At 37.4% G+C, this 19,614-nt stretch overlaps 1 protein-coding gene across 3 annotated transcripts in view; it reads left to right on the top strand.

Annotated features, from left to right (window-relative positions):
* The window catches only part of ADGRV1 (adhesion G protein-coupled receptor V1), a 602,883-nt gene that overhangs the window by 192,547 nt on the left and 390,722 nt on the right, over positions 1 to 19,614 (top strand). For all 3 annotated transcript variants that reach the window (XM_003822773.3, XM_055112209.1, XM_055112210.1), the window contains exons 54-59: positions 1,408 to 1,663; positions 2,815 to 3,017; positions 4,284 to 4,460; positions 4,829 to 5,011; positions 8,614 to 8,793; positions 12,508 to 12,672. In XM_003822773.3, the coding sequence (XP_003822821.2) occupies positions 1,408 to 1,663; positions 2,815 to 3,017; positions 4,284 to 4,460; positions 4,829 to 5,011; positions 8,614 to 8,793; positions 12,508 to 12,672 (1,164 nt within the window). The remainder of the gene's footprint in view (positions 1 to 1,407; positions 1,664 to 2,814; positions 3,018 to 4,283; positions 4,461 to 4,828; positions 5,012 to 8,613; positions 8,794 to 12,507; positions 12,673 to 19,614) is intronic.

The following is a 19,614-nucleotide window of genomic DNA, read 5'->3' as shown; positions in this document are numbered from 1 at the left end:
CAGCGATAGACAATATGCAATTGAATGAGCTTGGTTGTGTTCCAGTAAAACTTGATTTATGACAAATGGGTTTGGCCATTGGGCAGTAGTTTTCTAACCTCTGATTTTATTAATAAAGCTCTTGAATTTATTTTTTTAACTTTTATTTTAAGTTCAGGGGTACCTGTGCAAGTTTGTTACATAGGTAAGCTGGTGTCATGGGGTTTTGTTCTACAGATCATTTCATCATCCAGGCCTTAAGCCTAGTACCCATTAGTTATTTTTCCTGATCCTCTCCCTTCTTCCACCTTCCACCCTTGAATAAGCCCCAGTGTGTGTTGTTTCCCTCTATGTGTCCATGTGTTCTCAACATTTAGCTCCCACTTACAAGTGAGAACATGTGGTATTTGGTTTTCTGTTCCTGTGTTAGTTTGCTAAGGATAATGGCCTCCAGCTCCATCCATGTCCCTGCAAGAGACATGATCTCATTTTTCTTTTATGGCTGCATACCTAAAGAAAGAAATACCATTCAATACAGCAATCCCATTACTGGGTATATACTGAAAGTTATATAAATCATTCTATGATAAATACACATGCATATGTATGTTCATTGCAACACTCTTCGCAATAGCAAAGACATGGAATCAACCTAAATGTCCATCAATGATAGACTGAATAGAGCTTTTGAATTTATATTCTCCATTGCCTTTTCCAGGTGGAAAAATGAATGTCAGCAAAGGTAGATATATCAGCCTATAATGCTAGTTTGAGTAATTATAAATAGTTTGTAGCTGCATTGCTGGAGAGTGGTGTGTGAGGTGGGAATCAGTGAAAAATGGCATTCAAGAAGTCCTATCAGCAAGGTCTTCAGATGCTTTTTAGCAAATTTGGATTTGACTCTTTAGACAGGAGAGACATAAAAGGAGAAGAGAGATGCTATGATTTGCATCTCTCCCTATCTTTCTTTCTCCACCTGTGTTTTAGTTGATTCATTGCTTAGTGATACATCTGTTCAGAGTTAGTCAAAGGAAATAATCCGGGCAAAAGTTTTGCAGAGAAAAATCTTTAAGCTAGTATGCCACCTTATTTTATCTTTATGGATCTTTGTATATGGTATCTAGAACTTAGATTCCCAGAGAGACTGTATACTTTATCTTAGAATGGAATTCAGGCTCCAGTATTTGACAATTTGGCTGCATTTTTTTTATTAGCTTAAAGTTTATAAATGGTTTGCTCTTCCTTTTTCCTAACAATCTTCTGTTAATATGAAAGGCATCTGATTTGTAGAATCATATTATTATGTTGCTTAAATATCTCTTGCTATTTAAGTTATGGGTTTAATAAAAGAAAATCAATTTTTAAAATATTCTTACTACATAGTGACAATTACAAAATAAATAACATCTTCTTTCTTTAAAATTCTAGATTTCATTTACTGAAGGCCAGGTACTGTCAACAATCACTCTAACTATTCTTGCTGATAATATACCAGAGTTATCAGAGGTTGTGATTGTAACCCTCACCCGTATCACCACAGAAGGGGTTGAGGACTCATACGAAGGTGCTACTATTGATCAGGACAGAAGCAAGTCTGTTATAACAACTTTGCCCAATGACTCACCTTTTGGCTTGGTGGGCTGGCGTGCTGCGTCTGTCTTCATTAGAGTAGCAGAGCCTAAAGGTAAATATTGTTAAATATCTTTCAAGTTTTAATGAGAAGCTTCATTGGATAATTTAATTCTCATATTTATAAGGAATGTAAATTTCTCTTTTTATATGACTTTTTCAGTTTGGCAGGTCATACTCAGTCCTTTTTGTTTATTGTTGTTAAATCTGGTAATCATGTGAAATCACCTAGCAGTAATGTTATAGGAAATGTGTCTTTTAAAAGATACATTATATTAGAAATATTAATATTTTAGTTGTGAGTGCAGTAGAGGTGACTGTTTTTTATTTTACTTTATCTTTTTCATCATTCATCTGTTCTCTTTCTTCACTCAGCTATATTTTCTATAGATTTTCAGTAGTTACAGAGAACAATGAGCAACACAATGAAATGTACATGGCACTAAAGGTATTAATTGTTTAATCCAAAATAGTAATTAGAATAATTTTATCCTGTGAAGTGTACAGTGGTCAATTTCTCTTTTGAGTACTAAAATCATCACCCAAATAATTATTCATATTAGCTGCTGGTGAAGGTTCTAAGATTTTCACATAATAACATGGACATCCAGCTTTCAAGTACCTTTCATTTGAATAGTCAATGGGAAAAATACAACATGTGGTTATGTTCCTGGGTCTTTAATATGGCAAATTAAGTTTTTAAAATCTAAACAATGAAATAAAAGTTAGGTGCTGTGAAATACTTTGAGCCTCATGATAGGCACGTCACTGTAAGAACAAAATCACTCTTAATGATTAGTCATTAAATGACTTTGTATATATAATTTTTCATTTTTTGAAGAATCTTTTGAGCCTTTATAATTATCATCTCTGTTCAACCTGCATATCTGTACTTCCCTAAGACTTTGCAGCAATTTCTGTTAAAGTGTATGACATGTGCAACATAGGAGGGTGCTTTAGAGAATCAGAAGTGGGGGATTAGAACTGGGATATAATGCTAGGAGTGGATGGTGATTCTCTGCCCAACTTTGGGGACCAGGAAGACCAAGCCCAGAATGATCCTTGGGAGTATACATTGTCTTTGTTTTACTTCTTTTTCCTTAACTGTCTACAAGGGATAGAGTAGAGTGTTCCACTCTAGGTCCTTGTAACAGCATTGACAGCAAATAGAAAAGACTATTTACTCGTGGCATGTTTCTCTCACAGAAAACACCACCACTCTTCAGTTACAAATAGCTCGAGATAAAGGACTACTTGGGGATATTGCCATTCACTTGAGAGCTCAACCCAATTTCTTACTGCATGTCGATAATCAAGCTACTGAGAATGAAGATTATGTATTGCAAGAAACAATAATAATAATGAAAGAAAACATAAAAGAAGCTCATGCCAAAGTTTCCATTTTGCCGGTAAGTCAAGGCTGCAATGAATGTGATCTAAAATAGAGGAAAATGCTCTTAAGTAAAATTGTGATGCTCTTGTAAGTAAAAATCTTCTTTTTTTTAATAAAAGGATTCTTTTAAACATAAAAATGTAAGTATTCTACTGTTGCCACCCACCTAAATATTTAATAATGAATAATATTTTATAACTGGCTGGCAAAAATGATGTCTATTACTTGTATTTATTCTTGAACTGGAATATTGTTTGAATGAATTTTGAAGCACTGAATTTAGATTAATTATATCTGATTGGATCCACTGTAATTTTGTTTTGTCAGTTTTTAAACTAATGACAACAAATGAAATGCCCAAATCAATCTGGTTATTTTTATTATTCATTTAATAGGACAGTATTTTCCTTTCATGATATGATTACTTGAATCAAGATTAGTCTTCAGATGGTTTAGATCTGGTTTTAGCTATCTGTATTTATCCATGTATGTATGGAGAGAGAGAGAAGAACAGAGAGAGAGGGGGAGAATATGTGACTATATCAGTAATGATGCACAAGAAATTTTAATAGTGGATTAGTGTTAATAATATTATAAAATAATAAAATGTTGTTTTATATTATATAAATAGTATTAATCTTATATATTATATACCATAGAATATATTATATGTTATTAAATAAATATGATATTATATAATGTTAGTGTTACTAATAGTGGTATTAGTGGTTTTAGGTAATAGTATCTCCTGAAGAGTATAATTTGGGAAAGATATAAGGGATGGGATAGAAATGAGGGTTTTCCCCCCCTTTTTAGAGTATTTTTTATCTCTGGAAATTTTTCATTATGCAAAAACAAAGTAAGAAATTTTTAAAAATTAAATATAGGCTTATATCTAGATTTTCAAGTCTAGAGCTTTTGCTTTAAAAATGTATGTAGCATTTGCCAGTGTTTCCTAAATTTTCTTTTGGGATATTAAATATGTAAAACATACAATAGAATATGGTCAAAATTTCAGGATAGATTTTTAAAAATTATTTTATTTGCTAATGAGTGTGAAGATTCCATTGAAACATCACCAGTGAGCTAGAATATTCCATAGATTCTGAAGTGGTCAGTGGGAATGTATTAAAATATAACAAGAATCTTTTTTATGTTTGACAGAGCTGCCCATTCCTGTGAACAAAGTCAATTATTTCCTTACTGAAAAATATCAAGTATTCAATGCAAGTTAAATGTCTTAAAAAAAAATGAAACACCATCTTTTTCCCCCATCCCCCAGGATGACCTTCCTGAATTGGAGGAAGGATTTATTGTCACTATCACTGAGGTGAACCTGGTGAACTCTGACTTCTCTACAGGACAGCCAAGTGTGCGGAGGCCTGGAATGGAAATAGCTGAGATAATGATAGAAGAAAATGACGATCCCAGAGGAATTTTTATGTTTCATGTTACTAGAGTGAGATGAACTTTCATTTGTTTACAGTCATACAGAGGCCTCTCCCTGCTGATTTGGCCAGTGTTTTATAATATGTTTTCTGCAAAACATTTAGCTTTGCCTGTATTTATTTTTAAATAGATAAATAACCAAATTTGTCTTATAAACTAATTCTTAGGTCTCTTTGGGCTAGACCAAAGGATTCAACAAGTTTACTTTCATTAAATGTAAGAGTTCAGAAGACCTTTTATGCATACTTATATCTGACTATTAATTTCTACTTTAAAGGGTGAAATATAGAAAGTTAAGTAGAAACAATAACTTTAGAAAGATGACTTATGAGAGTTACCATTTTATCTTGCCTTTCAACTTATATTCTTTACTTAAAGGGCGCTGGGGAAGTTATTACTGCCTATGAGGTGCCTCCACCCTTGAACGTTCTTCAAGTTCCTGTAGTCCGGCTGGCTGGAAGCTTTGGGGCAGTAAATGTTTATTGGAAAGCATCACCAGACAGTGCTGGCCTGGAAGACTTTAAACCATCTCATGGGATTCTTGAATTTGCAGATAAACAGGTATGCCAGTCATTAACATATTAGCCTTTTTGAGTTGTGCTTCAGACATTTTGTAGGCATCCATCAAATGAATGTACATTGGTGATTGCTAAATGCATTATACTCTAAATGTTTCTATGTTAAGTCAAACAAATATTATTAATTGAAATATAATTTATTAATGGGCGTAGGAAGAGACTTATAAAGATACAACAATCTTACCCTTTTCTGAACCCCCTGCCCCTGTTTTATTTAAAATAAATAGAAGTTACAAAACAGGATAATAATTGACTTAGAAGTGCCTAACAATGTATAGAAAACTGTCTGATGAACTAGACTCTTCCTGTGGACTTTAGTTTCTTTTATCTTTTATTTTGTTTCTTAATGCCAGTAAATATAGATATTTATTTAGAATTTGCACTAAAAGTGTGGACACTTTTTACTTAATATCTAAAATGCCCTTTATAATTAAAAAAATTGACTAAAGTAAGAGAAAATGAACAAAATAGTTAAAACTTGAAAAATTGAAAAACAATATTCTAGATTTAGGCTAACCAGTCTTAAATATTATAAAACATTCCCCAAGAATTACAAATTTTGTAAACTTGGCATTTTGTAATATGTAAGAATAAGATGTTTTCATACCTTTTTTTATCAGTAAGTGGAAAAGGCATATGAACAACCATGAAAATGTTAGTAACTTTAACTAGCACCTCTATCTACAGGTAGCCTTATTTTGGCTAGACAAATTACCAGAGTATGCGTCAACTTATTAGTTGCTCATGGGGGGCGGTAGTAAATGCTGTTAAAAGGTAAGCATACAGATATAGATTTTCCTACACAGAAAAACCCATTATTGTTAATATTTTTGAAATCCTGAGCTTTTAAAGCAGATTTAGAACTTGAAACATTTCCTAAGTAAAAAGAGTGGAATGCCTCATGTCTAAAACACCAAAAGCAATGGCAACAAAAGACAAAATTGACAAATGGGATCTAATTAAACTAAAGAGCTTCTGCACAGCAAAAGAAACTACCATCAGAGTGAACAGGCAACCTACAAAATGGGAGAAAATTTTCGCAACCTACTCATCTGACAAAGGGCTAATATCCAGAATCTACAATGAACTCAAACAAATTTACAAGAAAAAAACAAACAACCCCATCAAAAAGTGGGCGAAGGACATGAACAGACACTTCTCAAAAGAAGACATTTATGCAGCCAAAAAACACATGAAAAAATGCTCATCATCACTGGCCATCAGAGAAATGCAAATCAAAACCACAATGAGATACCATCTCACACCAGTCAGAATGGCAATCATTAAAAAGTCAGGAAACAACAGGTGCTGGAGAGGATGTGGAGAAATAGGAACACTTTTACACTGTTGGTGGGACTGTAAACTAGTTCAACCATTGTGGAAGTCAGTGTGGCAATTCCTCAGGGATCTAGAACTAGAAATACCATTTGACCCAGCCATCCCATTACTGGGTATATACCCAAATGACTATAAATCATGCTGCTATAAAGACACATGCACACGTATGTTTATTGCGGCATTATTCACAATAGCAAAGACTTGGAACCAACCCAAATGTCCAACAATGATAGACTGGATTAAGAAAATGTGGCGCATATACACCATGGAATACTATGCAGCCGTAAAAAATGATGAGTTCGTGTCCTTTGTAGGGACATGGATGAAATTGGAAATCATCATTCTCAGTAAACTATCTCAAGAACAAAAAACCAAACACTGCATATTCTCACTCATAGGTGGGAATTGAACAATGAGATCACATGGACACAGGAAGGGGACTATCACACTCTGGGGACTGTGGTGGGGTGGGGGGAGGAGGGAGGGATAGCACTGGGAGATATACCTAATGCTAGATGATGAGTTAGTGGGTGCAGCGCACCAGCATGGCACATGTATACATATGTAACTAACCTGCACAATGTGCACATGTACCCTAAAACTTAAAGTATAATAATAAAAAATAAATAAATAAATAAATAAATAAATAAAAAATAAAATAAAATAACACAGCCATACTTGTGTGTGTATATAAACACACATACACACACACACACACACACACACACACACACACCAGCTAGAAAGTCCTGGTTGACTACAGTACCATATAACTATACTTCTAGCTGACTGTTGCAGAAAGCTAGATGTACTATTAATTCTTTTATTTGGTAGATGGCTTCATTTCTATGTTTAAGCACTAATATGTACAAAATAAAACTGAATAAATCTTTAAAAAAAAAAAAAAAAGTGGAATGCAATCCCAGCACTTTGGGAGGCCGAGGCGGGTGGATCACGAGGTCAGGAGATGGAGACCATCCTGGCTAACACAGTGAAACCCCGTCTCTACTAGAAATACAAAAAAATTAGCCGGGCATGGTGGCGGGCACCTGTAGTCCCAGCTATAACGGCGACTGAGGCAGGAGAATGGCGTGAACCTGGGAGGCGGAGCTTGCAGTGAGCCGAGATTGCACCACTGCACTCCAGCCTGGGCAACAAAGCGAGACTCCATCTCAAAAAAAACAAAAAACAAAAAACCGGAATGCAAGTCAATGAGATTCTTATGTTAAAAGCAGAAACAAATACATTGATTATTCATTGAAGCAGCCTTTCAACTTTAATGACATTATCAGCACTTTATCTGTGCATGAGGTTCAAGTTCCATCATTAACCAGCATCCATAGGATCCTACTTATTCTGAAAATTCACATCCTCTAGGGAAGGGACTCTGTATTCTACAGCACAGATTTGAGGTGCAGGCAATTTAATTACCTTCTATTTGAGCATTTGATTTTATTCATGTTTCTATCTGTCTGAGTGTGATATCCAGGTTTTTCACTTTTCTCTGTTGTTAAAGATTTTAGGTAGATTTAATTTCATTTTCTGATAAATGTCTGTCAGAAACATTGGAATATTTTTATGACCAATAGTGAAACTGCAAGCTGGATCAAGTTTTATTTATTTATCAGTTTATAAAAACTTTTAACATAGACTCAGAAAATTGAACTAAATCCTGATTATAAACATCCAGGAATAGCAAATTTGGGTTTTCTTTCTGCCTTTCTTTTTGACTACGTTGCAAGAACAATATTTGAAACCAATGGGATTTATTTTAATTGTAGAAGACAGGGGTAATTTTTATGTAAGTTTCATATCATGTAATATTAATACCAAGCATACTGCATTTTATGTTTGTGCAATGGTGTTAGAACCTGCATGACATTAAAAAAATTTGAAGAATAAGGATTTATTGTTTTTAATCTGTAAATAATACTCTTATCACATCAATAATGTTTTATCTTGAAAATAATAGACTGTAAATTTCTGACTTTGAAATACCATAAATATACACAACTTTAAAATGCCATAAATATACATGCCATAAATATACACAACTTTAAAAGTATTACAAATATAATACGCAAAAAGAACTACTTTTTAGTACCATGTTTCTGAGATTTTTGGTTTCAACTAAAAAATTAAAATATATGTAAGCAAAAACTGTGATTACATTATTTCTTTCCTCATTTCCTATCTTCCTCCTTCTTTTCCTCCCTCTCTTTCTCCCTTCCTTCCTTTCTTTCATAGGTTACTGCAATGATAGAAATCGCCGTAATTGATGATGCTGAATTTGAATTGACAGAGACGTTCAATATTTCCTTGATCAGTGTTGCTGGAGGTGGCAGACTTGGTGATGATGTTGTGGTAACTGTTGTTATTCCACAAAATGATTCTCCATTTGGAGTATTTGGATTTGAAGAAAAGACTGTAAGTTAAACATATCAGGGGAAAGCCTTGTTTCAGGCTAGCGTTTCATGTAATTTTGAGTAGAAAGTGTCTTACATTTTTGTTTTGGAAGTCTTGGCCAGGGATGGTGGCTCATGCCAGTAATCCCAGCACTTTGGGAGGCCGCAGCGGGCAGATCACGAGGTCAGGAGATTGACACCATCCTGGCCAATATGGTTGAATCGCCGTCTCTACTGAAAGTACAAAAATTAGCTGGGCGTGGTGGCACATGCCTGTATTCCCAGATACTTGGGAGGCTGAGGCGGGAGACTCGCTTGAACCCAGGAGGCAGAGGTTGCAGTGAGCTGAGATCACGCCATTGCACTCCAGCCTGGCGACATAGAGAGACTCCATCTCAAAAAAAAAAAAAAAAAAAGGCCGGGCGCAGTGGCTCATGCCTGTAATCCCAGCACTTTGGGAGGCCGAGGCGGGCGGATCACGAGGTCATGAGTTTGAGACCAGCTTGGCCAATATGGTGAAACCCCGTCTCTACTAAAAAAAATTCAAAAATTAGCCAGGTGTGGTGGCTCATGCTTGTAGTCCCAGCTGCTTGAGAGCCTGAGGCAGGAGAATCACTTGAACCTGGGAGGCGGAGGTTGCAGTGAGCCGAGATCACGCCACTGCGCTCCAGCCTGGGCAACAGAGTGAGACTTCATCTCAAAAAAAAAAAAAAAAAAGGAAAGAAAGTCTTCATTACCCTTCATGTATGAGTCTCTTCTCAAGGATCTTTTGAGTGGTCTATTGAATTAAGGGCCAATCCTCCAGCCTGTGCACACAGTTTGATAGTAATGTGAGCTCTTAATATCAGGAAATTACAAAGGGGAACAGATTCCTATTTATTGGCTGTAGTAGATCAAGATGTACTTTTCATCCATACCACCTATTCTCTGCCTGCTTTACTGCCAGACCACCAATCTGGTCACAGGCAGGATTCTATCATGGCTCTGGGTGTTACATCCCACAATGGGTTTATCTGGTGAGGGATTTATATTACCCACTGTTATGCTAGTCTGTTGTGACTTATGTAGAAAAAAACACCACAGTCACCCCCCACCCAGCTCATGTATTTCTCTATATTTCTTCTCTCTTACTTCTCATTGGCTGTTTACTTCCAAGACTTGAAAGAAGGAACCCAATTATTATTGATTCAGCCACAAAGAGAGAGAGAGGAAAAAAAGGCTAATTAATCATGAAAACTAAGTATTTGTGCAGCCATATTTGGTACCTAGTACTAAATTATCACTACATCTTAAGTATAAAACACTATAAATTCCATCATAATTGTTATTACATGATAACTATGACATAATATTATGACCTTACCTTTCAAAAGAAATTCCAAGGTATGAATTAGCCATAAAAATATTTAGATAATCCCCATATACTCAGCAACTTTTCCGGCCCCATATGTCACCATTCCCTTCATTTAATCACTTATAGGTTGTCAGTAATTCACATAGATCACTTTTAATTAATAAACCAATTGCTGAAATGCCCATTGTCTACTGTCCTGTGGATGGAAGGCTAGACTGACAGCTTGCCTGCAAGGGCTGGACTTCCTGATGCTCCAAAATTGAAATATAACAAATAACTGTCTAATGATTTGGCTATTGAATTTCAATTTCATAAGAAAATGGGACCTGTAAGAGGGAGAGAACAAACTTTCACTGTAGCCCAATGAGCTCGTCCTTGGAAAAAAAATGGGCAGCTGTGTTTGTAAGGAGTGTTGGATTGGCAAAAGAGTAACTGTGAATATCTCTCAAGCAGCAGAAAATTACACATGAATATGTAATTTATTTTTTATAAATTGTCTCTTAGCTTATAAGTTTAGATTACAAGTTCAGCGTTTAGTACTCAAATCTTCAATTGATGAAACTTCACAATAACGTTTTTCATCAAACTTCTGGACTTGGGCACTGGACAATGTGTTTATAATCTACTTTTACTGTTAGAGAAAATGAAGACCTACACTAGTATTCATAAATAATTTTTGTTCATTTTATTGTAACTGCGGTCATAAACTCTAGTGTTTTAAACCTAGTGTTAAGCACACTTGTTCTGGGAAATAATATCGTTACAGCTACAAATTTTCAATTTGTCTTAGAGTCTAAAGGGAAGATTTAGGTTACCCAATTCCTACTGTATTGTTGAATATGTAAAGCATGCGTGCTTGAGCTTTAATTCATTAGATGTCCATGGCTATTTTGATTGTTGGTGATAATAGTAGCTGCATGATGCTCAGCCCTTTGTGACTTTTTTCCTTGCTTATATCCTATCTTTCCTATCACAAAAGTTTCTTGGTAACATGAAGTTTATCTTTTAACCTTAATAAGATATACAATATTGTGCACACAATAAACATTCTGTTAGCATTGTTCGGTGACACAGATTAGATTCACAGCTGAGGTACATTGAGAAAAGACTGTTAGTATAAATCCATCAAAATTAACAAGCTGTTCACAAGGGCAATGTGGTTAAGTATACCAAAGCCCTGAGAATAGCAGAGACCCATGGAAATCTACTTGTGAAACCTAAACTAAAATGTTACATCTATGGAATCAAAGAAGACTTATATAATGAATTTTCTCTATTTTTTTCTTACTAAATTTCACTGGTCCCTGAGGAGTGGTATGAACAGTTTGGAGTCAAAATACCCTAATTAGATTCCAGGCTCCTCATCTCCAAATATATGTATATATCTGGCCCTCAGATTTCTATGAGTTTCTATGAGGCTTAAATAAGATAAGGTATATGTAAGAACTGACACACAATAGAAGCTCATTTCAGTTTGTTTTAAATCTGTGCTGTTGACATCAATGCAAATCTCATGAAGAAAACAAAACAAGATTGTATTGCATGTTAAGCTTCTATCGGTGTTGAAAGTGGAAAGCATTGTATTATATTTTCTGTTTGTATAGCAGATGGATGATATAGGTTCAATGAGAACTTTGCTTCACAGAGTCAACATATGTACTTCACTTATACTAGATCTGTTAATAAGGACTTGTATACAAAATAAATAGTTCTGGTAAATCAATGTATTGAATCTCCTCTCTTTATCTCAGATTAATAAAAACCACTTTTAAATTTTGACTCGCTAAAGTAGGTACACCATAATTCAGAGGACAGTTTAGGTCTGTATTATGTGAGGAGCCTGATTGTAGTAACAAAGATCCCCCCAAGTCTCAGTTTCTTCATATGGTAAATGTGCATTTCTTCTTCATGCAGGAATCCTGCACCAGAGTGCCCAGTTGGCTGATGCTTATGGACACCTCTTATTCAGCTGGCAGCTCTCAGGCCCTAGACTCTGTCCATCTTGGGGTTATGTCCTCTTCTAGGTCCTGGGCCTCCTCTCTATTCACCTGCCAAATGGAAAAGTAGAGGATGTGGGGTCTTGTGTGGGTGTTTATGGCAAGAATATTAGCAGCATAAATCATTTCTGCCTCTATTCTCTGGGTCAGAATTCAGTCGCATGCTCTACCTAATTGCAAGAGAAGACAGGAAATGCCAACTAGTTGAGCATCTAGGAATAGAAAGTGGGATTTGGTAAAAAAAATTTTTCTGCCACATGATAATAACATGTAAACATTCTAAATTATAAAACTGCAGTCATTGTAAACAGAAATAAGATTCTACCTGTTTATCCTGCTCTTTTTGTTTTTTTTTGTTTGGCCTTACTGAATTTTCTTCTTTCAGGTAATGATTGATGAATCCCTTTCATCCGATGACCCTGATTCATATGTGACATTGACGGTTGTCCGGTCCCCAGGAGGAAAAGGAACCGTCCGACTTGAGTGGACCATAGATGAGAAGGCTAAACATAACCTTAGTCCTTTGAATGGGACCCTTCATTTTGATGAGGTATAGTCAGCATTAGCACTCCTGTAATTTTTCCCCAATTTGTCTTTGATTTTCTTTTTCCTTTTTATTGTAAATTCAGGGAGCATATGTGCAGGTTTGTTACATGGGTATATTGCATAATGCTGGGGTTTGGGCTTCTAGTGAGCCCATAACCCAAATAGTGAAGATAGTACCCAATAGGTAGTTTTTCAACCCACACCCCACTCCCACCCTGCTACCTCAAGTAGTCCCCAGTGTCTGTTGTTTCCATCTTTATGTCCATGTGTATCCATTGTCTAGCTCCTACTTATAAGTGAGAACACATGGTATTTGATTTTCTGTTTCTGCATTAATTCACTTAGGATAATGGCTCCTAATTGCATCTATGTTGCTTCAAAGGACATGATTTAATTATTTTATATGACTGTGTAGTATTCCATGGTGTATATCTATCACATTTTCTTTATCCAGTTCACTGTTGATGGACACTAAAGTTGATTCCGTACCCTTCCTATTGGGAATAGGTTGACTGATGTCTGATGTTGAGTGGAAGCACCTGCCCTGGTGTGGGCTGCAGGCAGGGAAGGATGGTAAAAAGCGATCATGTTGGAATGTATTGGGGTCTCTTGGGGAGTGATAAGGGGGTGCACCAACTTCTAGTCCTGAGCCAGCAGGAATGAAGTTTGCTTCCCTCTCGTGCCCCTGTTGCAGGACTCATGACTCAATTCATAAAGACTTTGTCCTTTGGCTCTGCAGTGCAGCTGCAGGCCACAGATATGCCCCTCTAGGAGCTGTTACCAACTCCAGGGCAAGCAACTTCACAACTTGTCTGTCCGCCATTGCTGGGACACTGCTGCTCTGTCTAAAGGCGGGGAGTTGGGCCCTGTTCTTCCTGTAAGCCCAAGTGGCACAAGCTTACTTTCAGCAGGGATTGAGCCACTGAAAAAAGCACACACAAAAAATGCTTTCTTTATGTGTATGCACTAAATCCCAGTGGGAAGAACCACAGCTGTGTCTGCAACAGTCTAGAGTGGGAGATGACTCCCTCTCTACGACTGTCCCTAGGCATTGGTGCTGCCCCCTTCAGTGACTGGCCCCATGCCTGCATTTCCTTTGTCCCAAGGGGACTTTGATGGGCTGTGCTCCCCCTCCCTTATGGGCAGCCTACACTGTGGGTTAGATCTTCAGAAGTCCTTTAGCCCCCTGGGACCCACCTGTCCCCCATGCTTCCCAACGTCAGAGCCAGTTGTGGGGTATATTTGCAGGAGATCTGGTGGTACAGTGACTCTAGAGCAGAGAGATCTCAGGCAGGGCAGTGGCACTATGGGTACACAACCAGTATGGCACCCTCCATCTCATTTTGGGTCTGAGGGAAACATAGGCGTGCCTGCACAAGCTAGCAACCTGGTTCTCTGTCCCTGGGAAGTTCCTGAATAGCCACTTATAGCATTGTCTTGGGTCACTAGCACAGAGGGGCTCCTTAGAAGCTTGGCAGTCAGGAGATTGTCAGAGGAGTGAGGGGAGGAGAGAAGCACTCCCACCTACTTTCCATGGGGCTCCAAGCTCCTTGGGGGTCAATCTCTGTGGACTCTTGCTGCTTCCGTTTTCTACACCCTGCTTCTTCCCACTGGCCCTCTGACAGATCCTGGCTCTCTTCCCCCAGTTTTCTGTTCAGAACTGGGCCTTTCACCAGTAACTTTGATCATCTTCCTGAGGAGAACTGGCACCTGATGTCCCTAGAGAGCCATCTGCTCGAGGCACTGGGCACTGGGCACTGTGCTGTCACTGCTGAGGGGAATGGTGACTGTAGTCACCCTGTGTGGCCACACCTCGAGAGCTGTCTTTGATTTTCTTTTGCATAGTATTACTTGTAAATTCATGTGATAATATTTACTATGTCTGGGATTTTTTTGGAAATCCATATGCATGATGGGGGGAAAAATCACAGACCACACACACACACACACACACACACACACACACACACACAGAAACTCTAGATATCTGAAATCAAATTTTTTTTGAAGTTTTTATTGCTGCATAATTGATATACGTATTTTCAGAGTACATGTGATAATTCGATGCATTCATATAATCAAATCAGAGTAATTGAGATATCCATCACCTTAAATATTTTTTCTTTATGCTAGGAACAGTCTAATTATTCTGCAGCTGTTTTGAAATGTACAATAGATTATTGTTACCTATGTCAAATTCTTTTTTTTTGTTTGTTTGTTTTTGGAGACAAAGGGTCTTATTCTGTCACCCAGGCAGTAATGCAGTGATGCGATCATAGCTCATTGAAGCTTCGACCTCCCGGCTCAAGCAACATTTCCACCTTAGCCTCATGAGTAACTGGGACTACAGGCATGTGCCACCATGCCTGGCTGTTTTTTTTTTTTAATTTTTTAAAAATTTATTTTATTTTATTTTAATTAATTAGTTTTTTGAGACAGAGTCTTGCTCTGTCACCCAGGCTGGAGTGCAGTGGTGCGATCTCTGCTCACTGCAAGCTCCACCTCCCGGGTTTACGCCATTCTCCTGCCTCAGCCTCCCGAGTAGCTGGGACTACAGGCGCCCGCCACCACGCCTGGCTAATTTTTTGTATTTTTTAGTGAGACAGGGTTTCACTGTGTTAGCCAGGATGGTCTTGATCTCCTGACCTCGTGATCTGCCTGCCTTGGCCTCCCAAAGTGCTGGGATTACAGGCGTGAGCCACTGTGTCTGATCTATAGTCAAATTTTTAAGTTCAGATTCTGCCCCTGTTTTCCCATCAAAACTACCCCTCTCTCACATTTTTCCTCTTCTGATTGAAGGCAAAGCCAATCAACCACGCTGGATGTCTGGATGTCATCCCCAGCTGCACCCTTTCTGTAATCGTTACATGTATTTGGTTACCAAGTCTAGTCAGTTTTCCCTTTAAGTGTGCTTTCTGACTATTCTGACTGTGCAGAACTTCTATACTGACTCAAAATACTGATGGTGTAACATAATAAGACAATGTCAAACTTACAAAAACTTGCAGTTTTTAACATCCATGTACACTTTGAAAAAAAATTAAGGAAGTATTTCAGCCAATCAAAAAACTGAAACACAATAAGTAGTTTGAGAATAACAAGCATATTACAGTCCATCTTTATGTGTCTCAGCCTCCCACAGTGATAAGAAGTGAAGGCGCAAGGTCCTATCTACTTTGAAGGGGGAACATAATCTTTTGGCCCATGGAGTTGGTTTCTGTAACTTGTAAGAATGACTCCCCTTTTCAAAGTTTGGTCGGACATTTACAGATCTGTTTCTTTATGTCTTCATCAGCATGAGCCTGAGAACCTTGGCTGGAGTATCAACCAACCCACTGTAGGATGCAATTTTTCTGGTTGCCTGTGTGCACTCAAATTTCTTCCTCCTCTTTCCCTTCTTTGGCTAGTTTTAATAATCAAAAGAAGGTGGGGAAGCAGCATATGGGGCCCAGTTAAGCTGAGCACAGAGTTGTTTTTAATGAATAATCCCAACCTAACCACAGGACAGTGGTATTTACCAATCAAACTCTTAAGTCTTTTTCTGGAAGGGAGGATGGGGAGGTGGAAGAGACAATCTGATTATAAAATATACATGGAAATACAAAATGCCAAGAATAGCCAGCAACTCCCAAAGAAGAATATGGAGGGTGGCCCTACTTAGCCAGTGTGTCAGATAATACACAGTTAAAGTAAATAAGGCAGTGTGATATTTGCTCTGGGATGAACAAACAGGCCAGAGAGAAGAAAATAGTCCAGATTTGTCAGTCGTTTTATAGTTTTTGCTTTTAGAATCATGTTTGATTCTAAACAGCTTTCTTAATACCTAAACAGCTTTCTTAAATTAATAAAGATGAAACCAGAATGCAATTAGTTAAAAAACAAAAATACCAATAAAACCTGATTCATAAATTAAAAAACTTAGAAAATAAGAATTGACGAGAAGGAAATAATTATTAAAAGAGAAAATATTGAAAATTGTAAGAGACTATATAAATGTCGACAAATAAATTTTAAAAACCTATGTGAAATTGGCTCTAGCAGATATACAGCAGATATAGAAAGTCTAAACCTATGCACTTTTGAAAATGAATGGAGAATAAACATTAAAAACATTAAAAGCTCAGTAGGTGGTTTTCCAAAGGAATTCCACCAAATATGTTTACATGGTCCATGTCTTACTTTTTTTTTTTTTTTCAGTCTAATGACTCTTCTTCAGAGCCTTCAACATGAGATAGCACAGAAACGAATACCTTTTTTCCCTTCAGTATTGCAATATGTGATTAAGGAAGTCATCAGTGATGCCCTCTGGCAGTCTATTTGCCATGCACATGTTCTGCCATCATTCTTGAGGTGTGATTACCCTAATGGTATTAAATCTCAATCAAGATGTTGCAGGAATATCATCCGTTTACTTCTCAGCTTCTGACACATGATGACTCATGAAACATCTAGGTTGTGTGCCCTAGCCATGATCTGAAAACCTCTCACCTGAGGAGCATTTAGAATTTAGAAATTAGTTTCAAATGTCTATAAAGATTTTCCTCAGTAATAAGAAGCAATAATTTCCCAGTTACCAGATTCTTACTGCTAGATACACTTCCCAGGTGATTAAAAAGGTTTTCTTGTTTTGAGCATAAAATCTACATTAAAATGGCAAATAGTCTGATCTTTTCTTCCAGCGAATAAGTTCATCCATTTTTAGAGTACTGCATTAGAAGGGATGGGGTTGTTTCTAGATTCCACTCTCTCCATCTGCTTGTTTGGTCATCAGCCTGGTACATTTCATGTACAACTGTGTAACGGCTCCATTGTTTTTGTATGTCTAGTTCTGAATATATACAAAGATCTATGTCTCCCACAGGTTCTAATTTGGTTTTGAGGATGTCTTTCATCATCTCTCAGTTCTACTTATGGCTAGTGGTATCCACTCCATCAATAATGCCCAGGTGGAAATCGTTCTCATAGCAACTTAGTATTCACATTGGCAATAAGGAAACCTAGTCTACAGAAGCTGTTATACCTACGGTACATCCCAGGTTGTACCAATACTTACTGTATAATAGTTTCCTGGACTTTCTCAAAATGTAACAGTGACTGTGGAGTCACCATTGCCCATCTTACAGGGAAATTCTCACAATAATTCTGTTCAGTCCTACCTTGGTAACAGGGCAAAGTCCTTCTTTCCTATTTCTACTTTATGCAGGACAACTAAGCTCCATACTTTGTTTATAGAAACATACAACTCTCCGGAACTGATGAATGGTCTATAAGTGATGAGTCAGGGGGATATTGCACTTTACCTTCCTTGGGGAGAAAATTATGAGGTGGAGATTTGTGTCCAGAGGCTTTTTAGGAAGTGCTCTTGAGGTCAACACCTGTGTAAGTGAAAGAAGCAAGATTGGGCAGGGATGAAGGCAAACCATGAGGCAGTTGAAACTGATGCTACAGTATACTACAGTTTGTTTTGAAATGGGACTGACCCTTCAGAGCTGTCTGAGTTAGAATGATGGTGAGTTTTATAATCTTGTGTTGAGCAGTCATTGTGTATGGACCATGCCAGGAAGAGCATTTGACCATGTGAGAAGGAGTTGTCTTCAGATGAGACAATTTGCAAAGGAGCCTGTCAGATGAGGGTAATAAGTCCTTTCCAGAAGGGGAATCTTAGTGAACATCAGAGCATCCACCACTGAGATGCAGGGTACGGCCACATTCAAGAGAAGTTTGTTCTGAAAAGCTCTCCCTCTCTTTCCCTTGGTCTTTTATGATATACCTTATTTTTTCACTGCCCACTTTGACTCTTTGCCTTCTACCCATTCCTGTTTCCTTCCTGCCCCATCCACTGTTGTTGGTCCCAAGAGTACTCCCTATTATGTCTTTCCTCTCTTGTCTTTCTCTTAGCAGAGTAACTTCTAGAAACTTTGTTAAGTATCACTGTAGGCTGGTAAAAATAAAATGGTCCTGGGAAGATAAGAGGAAAGAAATATACAGAGAACAACTATGCCAATAGTTTGAGAGAGAATCATGATGCATATCATTTTTATCTCTACCTTTTCCTCTGCATTCTAAAACAACTTGAATTTGTCCTATGCATCACTGATTAAATTTTCTGCAGTTTGAATTCTGTATTTTATTGTTTCTCATGAACATTGTAGTTTTGCAATTGCATTTTTTCTTTGAGATTTTTATTATTAATTAGTATTATTTTAATCTCTTCACTCAAGCTTTTGTTTCTTCATAGTTGCTTATTGTTATTTTTACAATATATACATTTAAAAAGTTTTGTAAGGGCTTCTAGGAAAATATGTGCTCCCTGCCTGAGACCTCATTAGATGTACTTATGAAAAATCTGTAATTCTGGGATGCAGTGCATCATTCCCATTCCTTTTACTCTCTACATATTACGAATTGGAAACTCAGAATTGATATAAAGATGAAAGAGCTGATAACAGTGGGAACACTAAAGCTCTGAGGTAGGTGGCAGCCAGTTATTCTTGGTTAGTGTAGTCTCTGTGGCCTGGAGTTCAAAGAAGTCAAGAAATGGGTCTTACCCCCAGTATTAGTTTGTTCTCACACTGCTAATAAAGACATACTCAAGACTGGGTAATTTATAAAGGAAAGGAGGTTTAATGGACTCACAGTTCCACATGGCTGGAGAGGCCTCACAATTATGGCAGAAGATGAAGGAGGAGCAAAGGCATGTCTTACATGGCCACAGGCAAGAGAGCGTGTGTAGGGGAATGGTCCTTTATAAAACCATCAAATCTTGTGAGTCTTACTCATTATCATGAGAACACCACTGGAAAAAACCCACCCCCATGATTTAACACCTCCCGCCAGGTCCCTCCCATGACGTGGGGATTATGGGAGCTACAATTCAAGATGAGATTTGGGTGGGAACACAGCCAAACCTTAACACCCACTTTGTGGTACTTCCTGTTATTTAGGT

The sequence above is a fragment of the Pan paniscus genome, chromosome 4 (genome assembly GCF_029289425.2).
Source record: "Pan paniscus chromosome 4, NHGRI_mPanPan1-v2.0_pri, whole genome shotgun sequence".
In the NCBI taxonomy this organism is placed as follows: Eukaryota; Metazoa; Chordata; class Mammalia; order Primates; family Hominidae; genus Pan; species Pan paniscus.
Note: the sequence above shows the minus strand (reverse complement) of the source record. Positions and strands in the feature narration are given on the sequence as shown.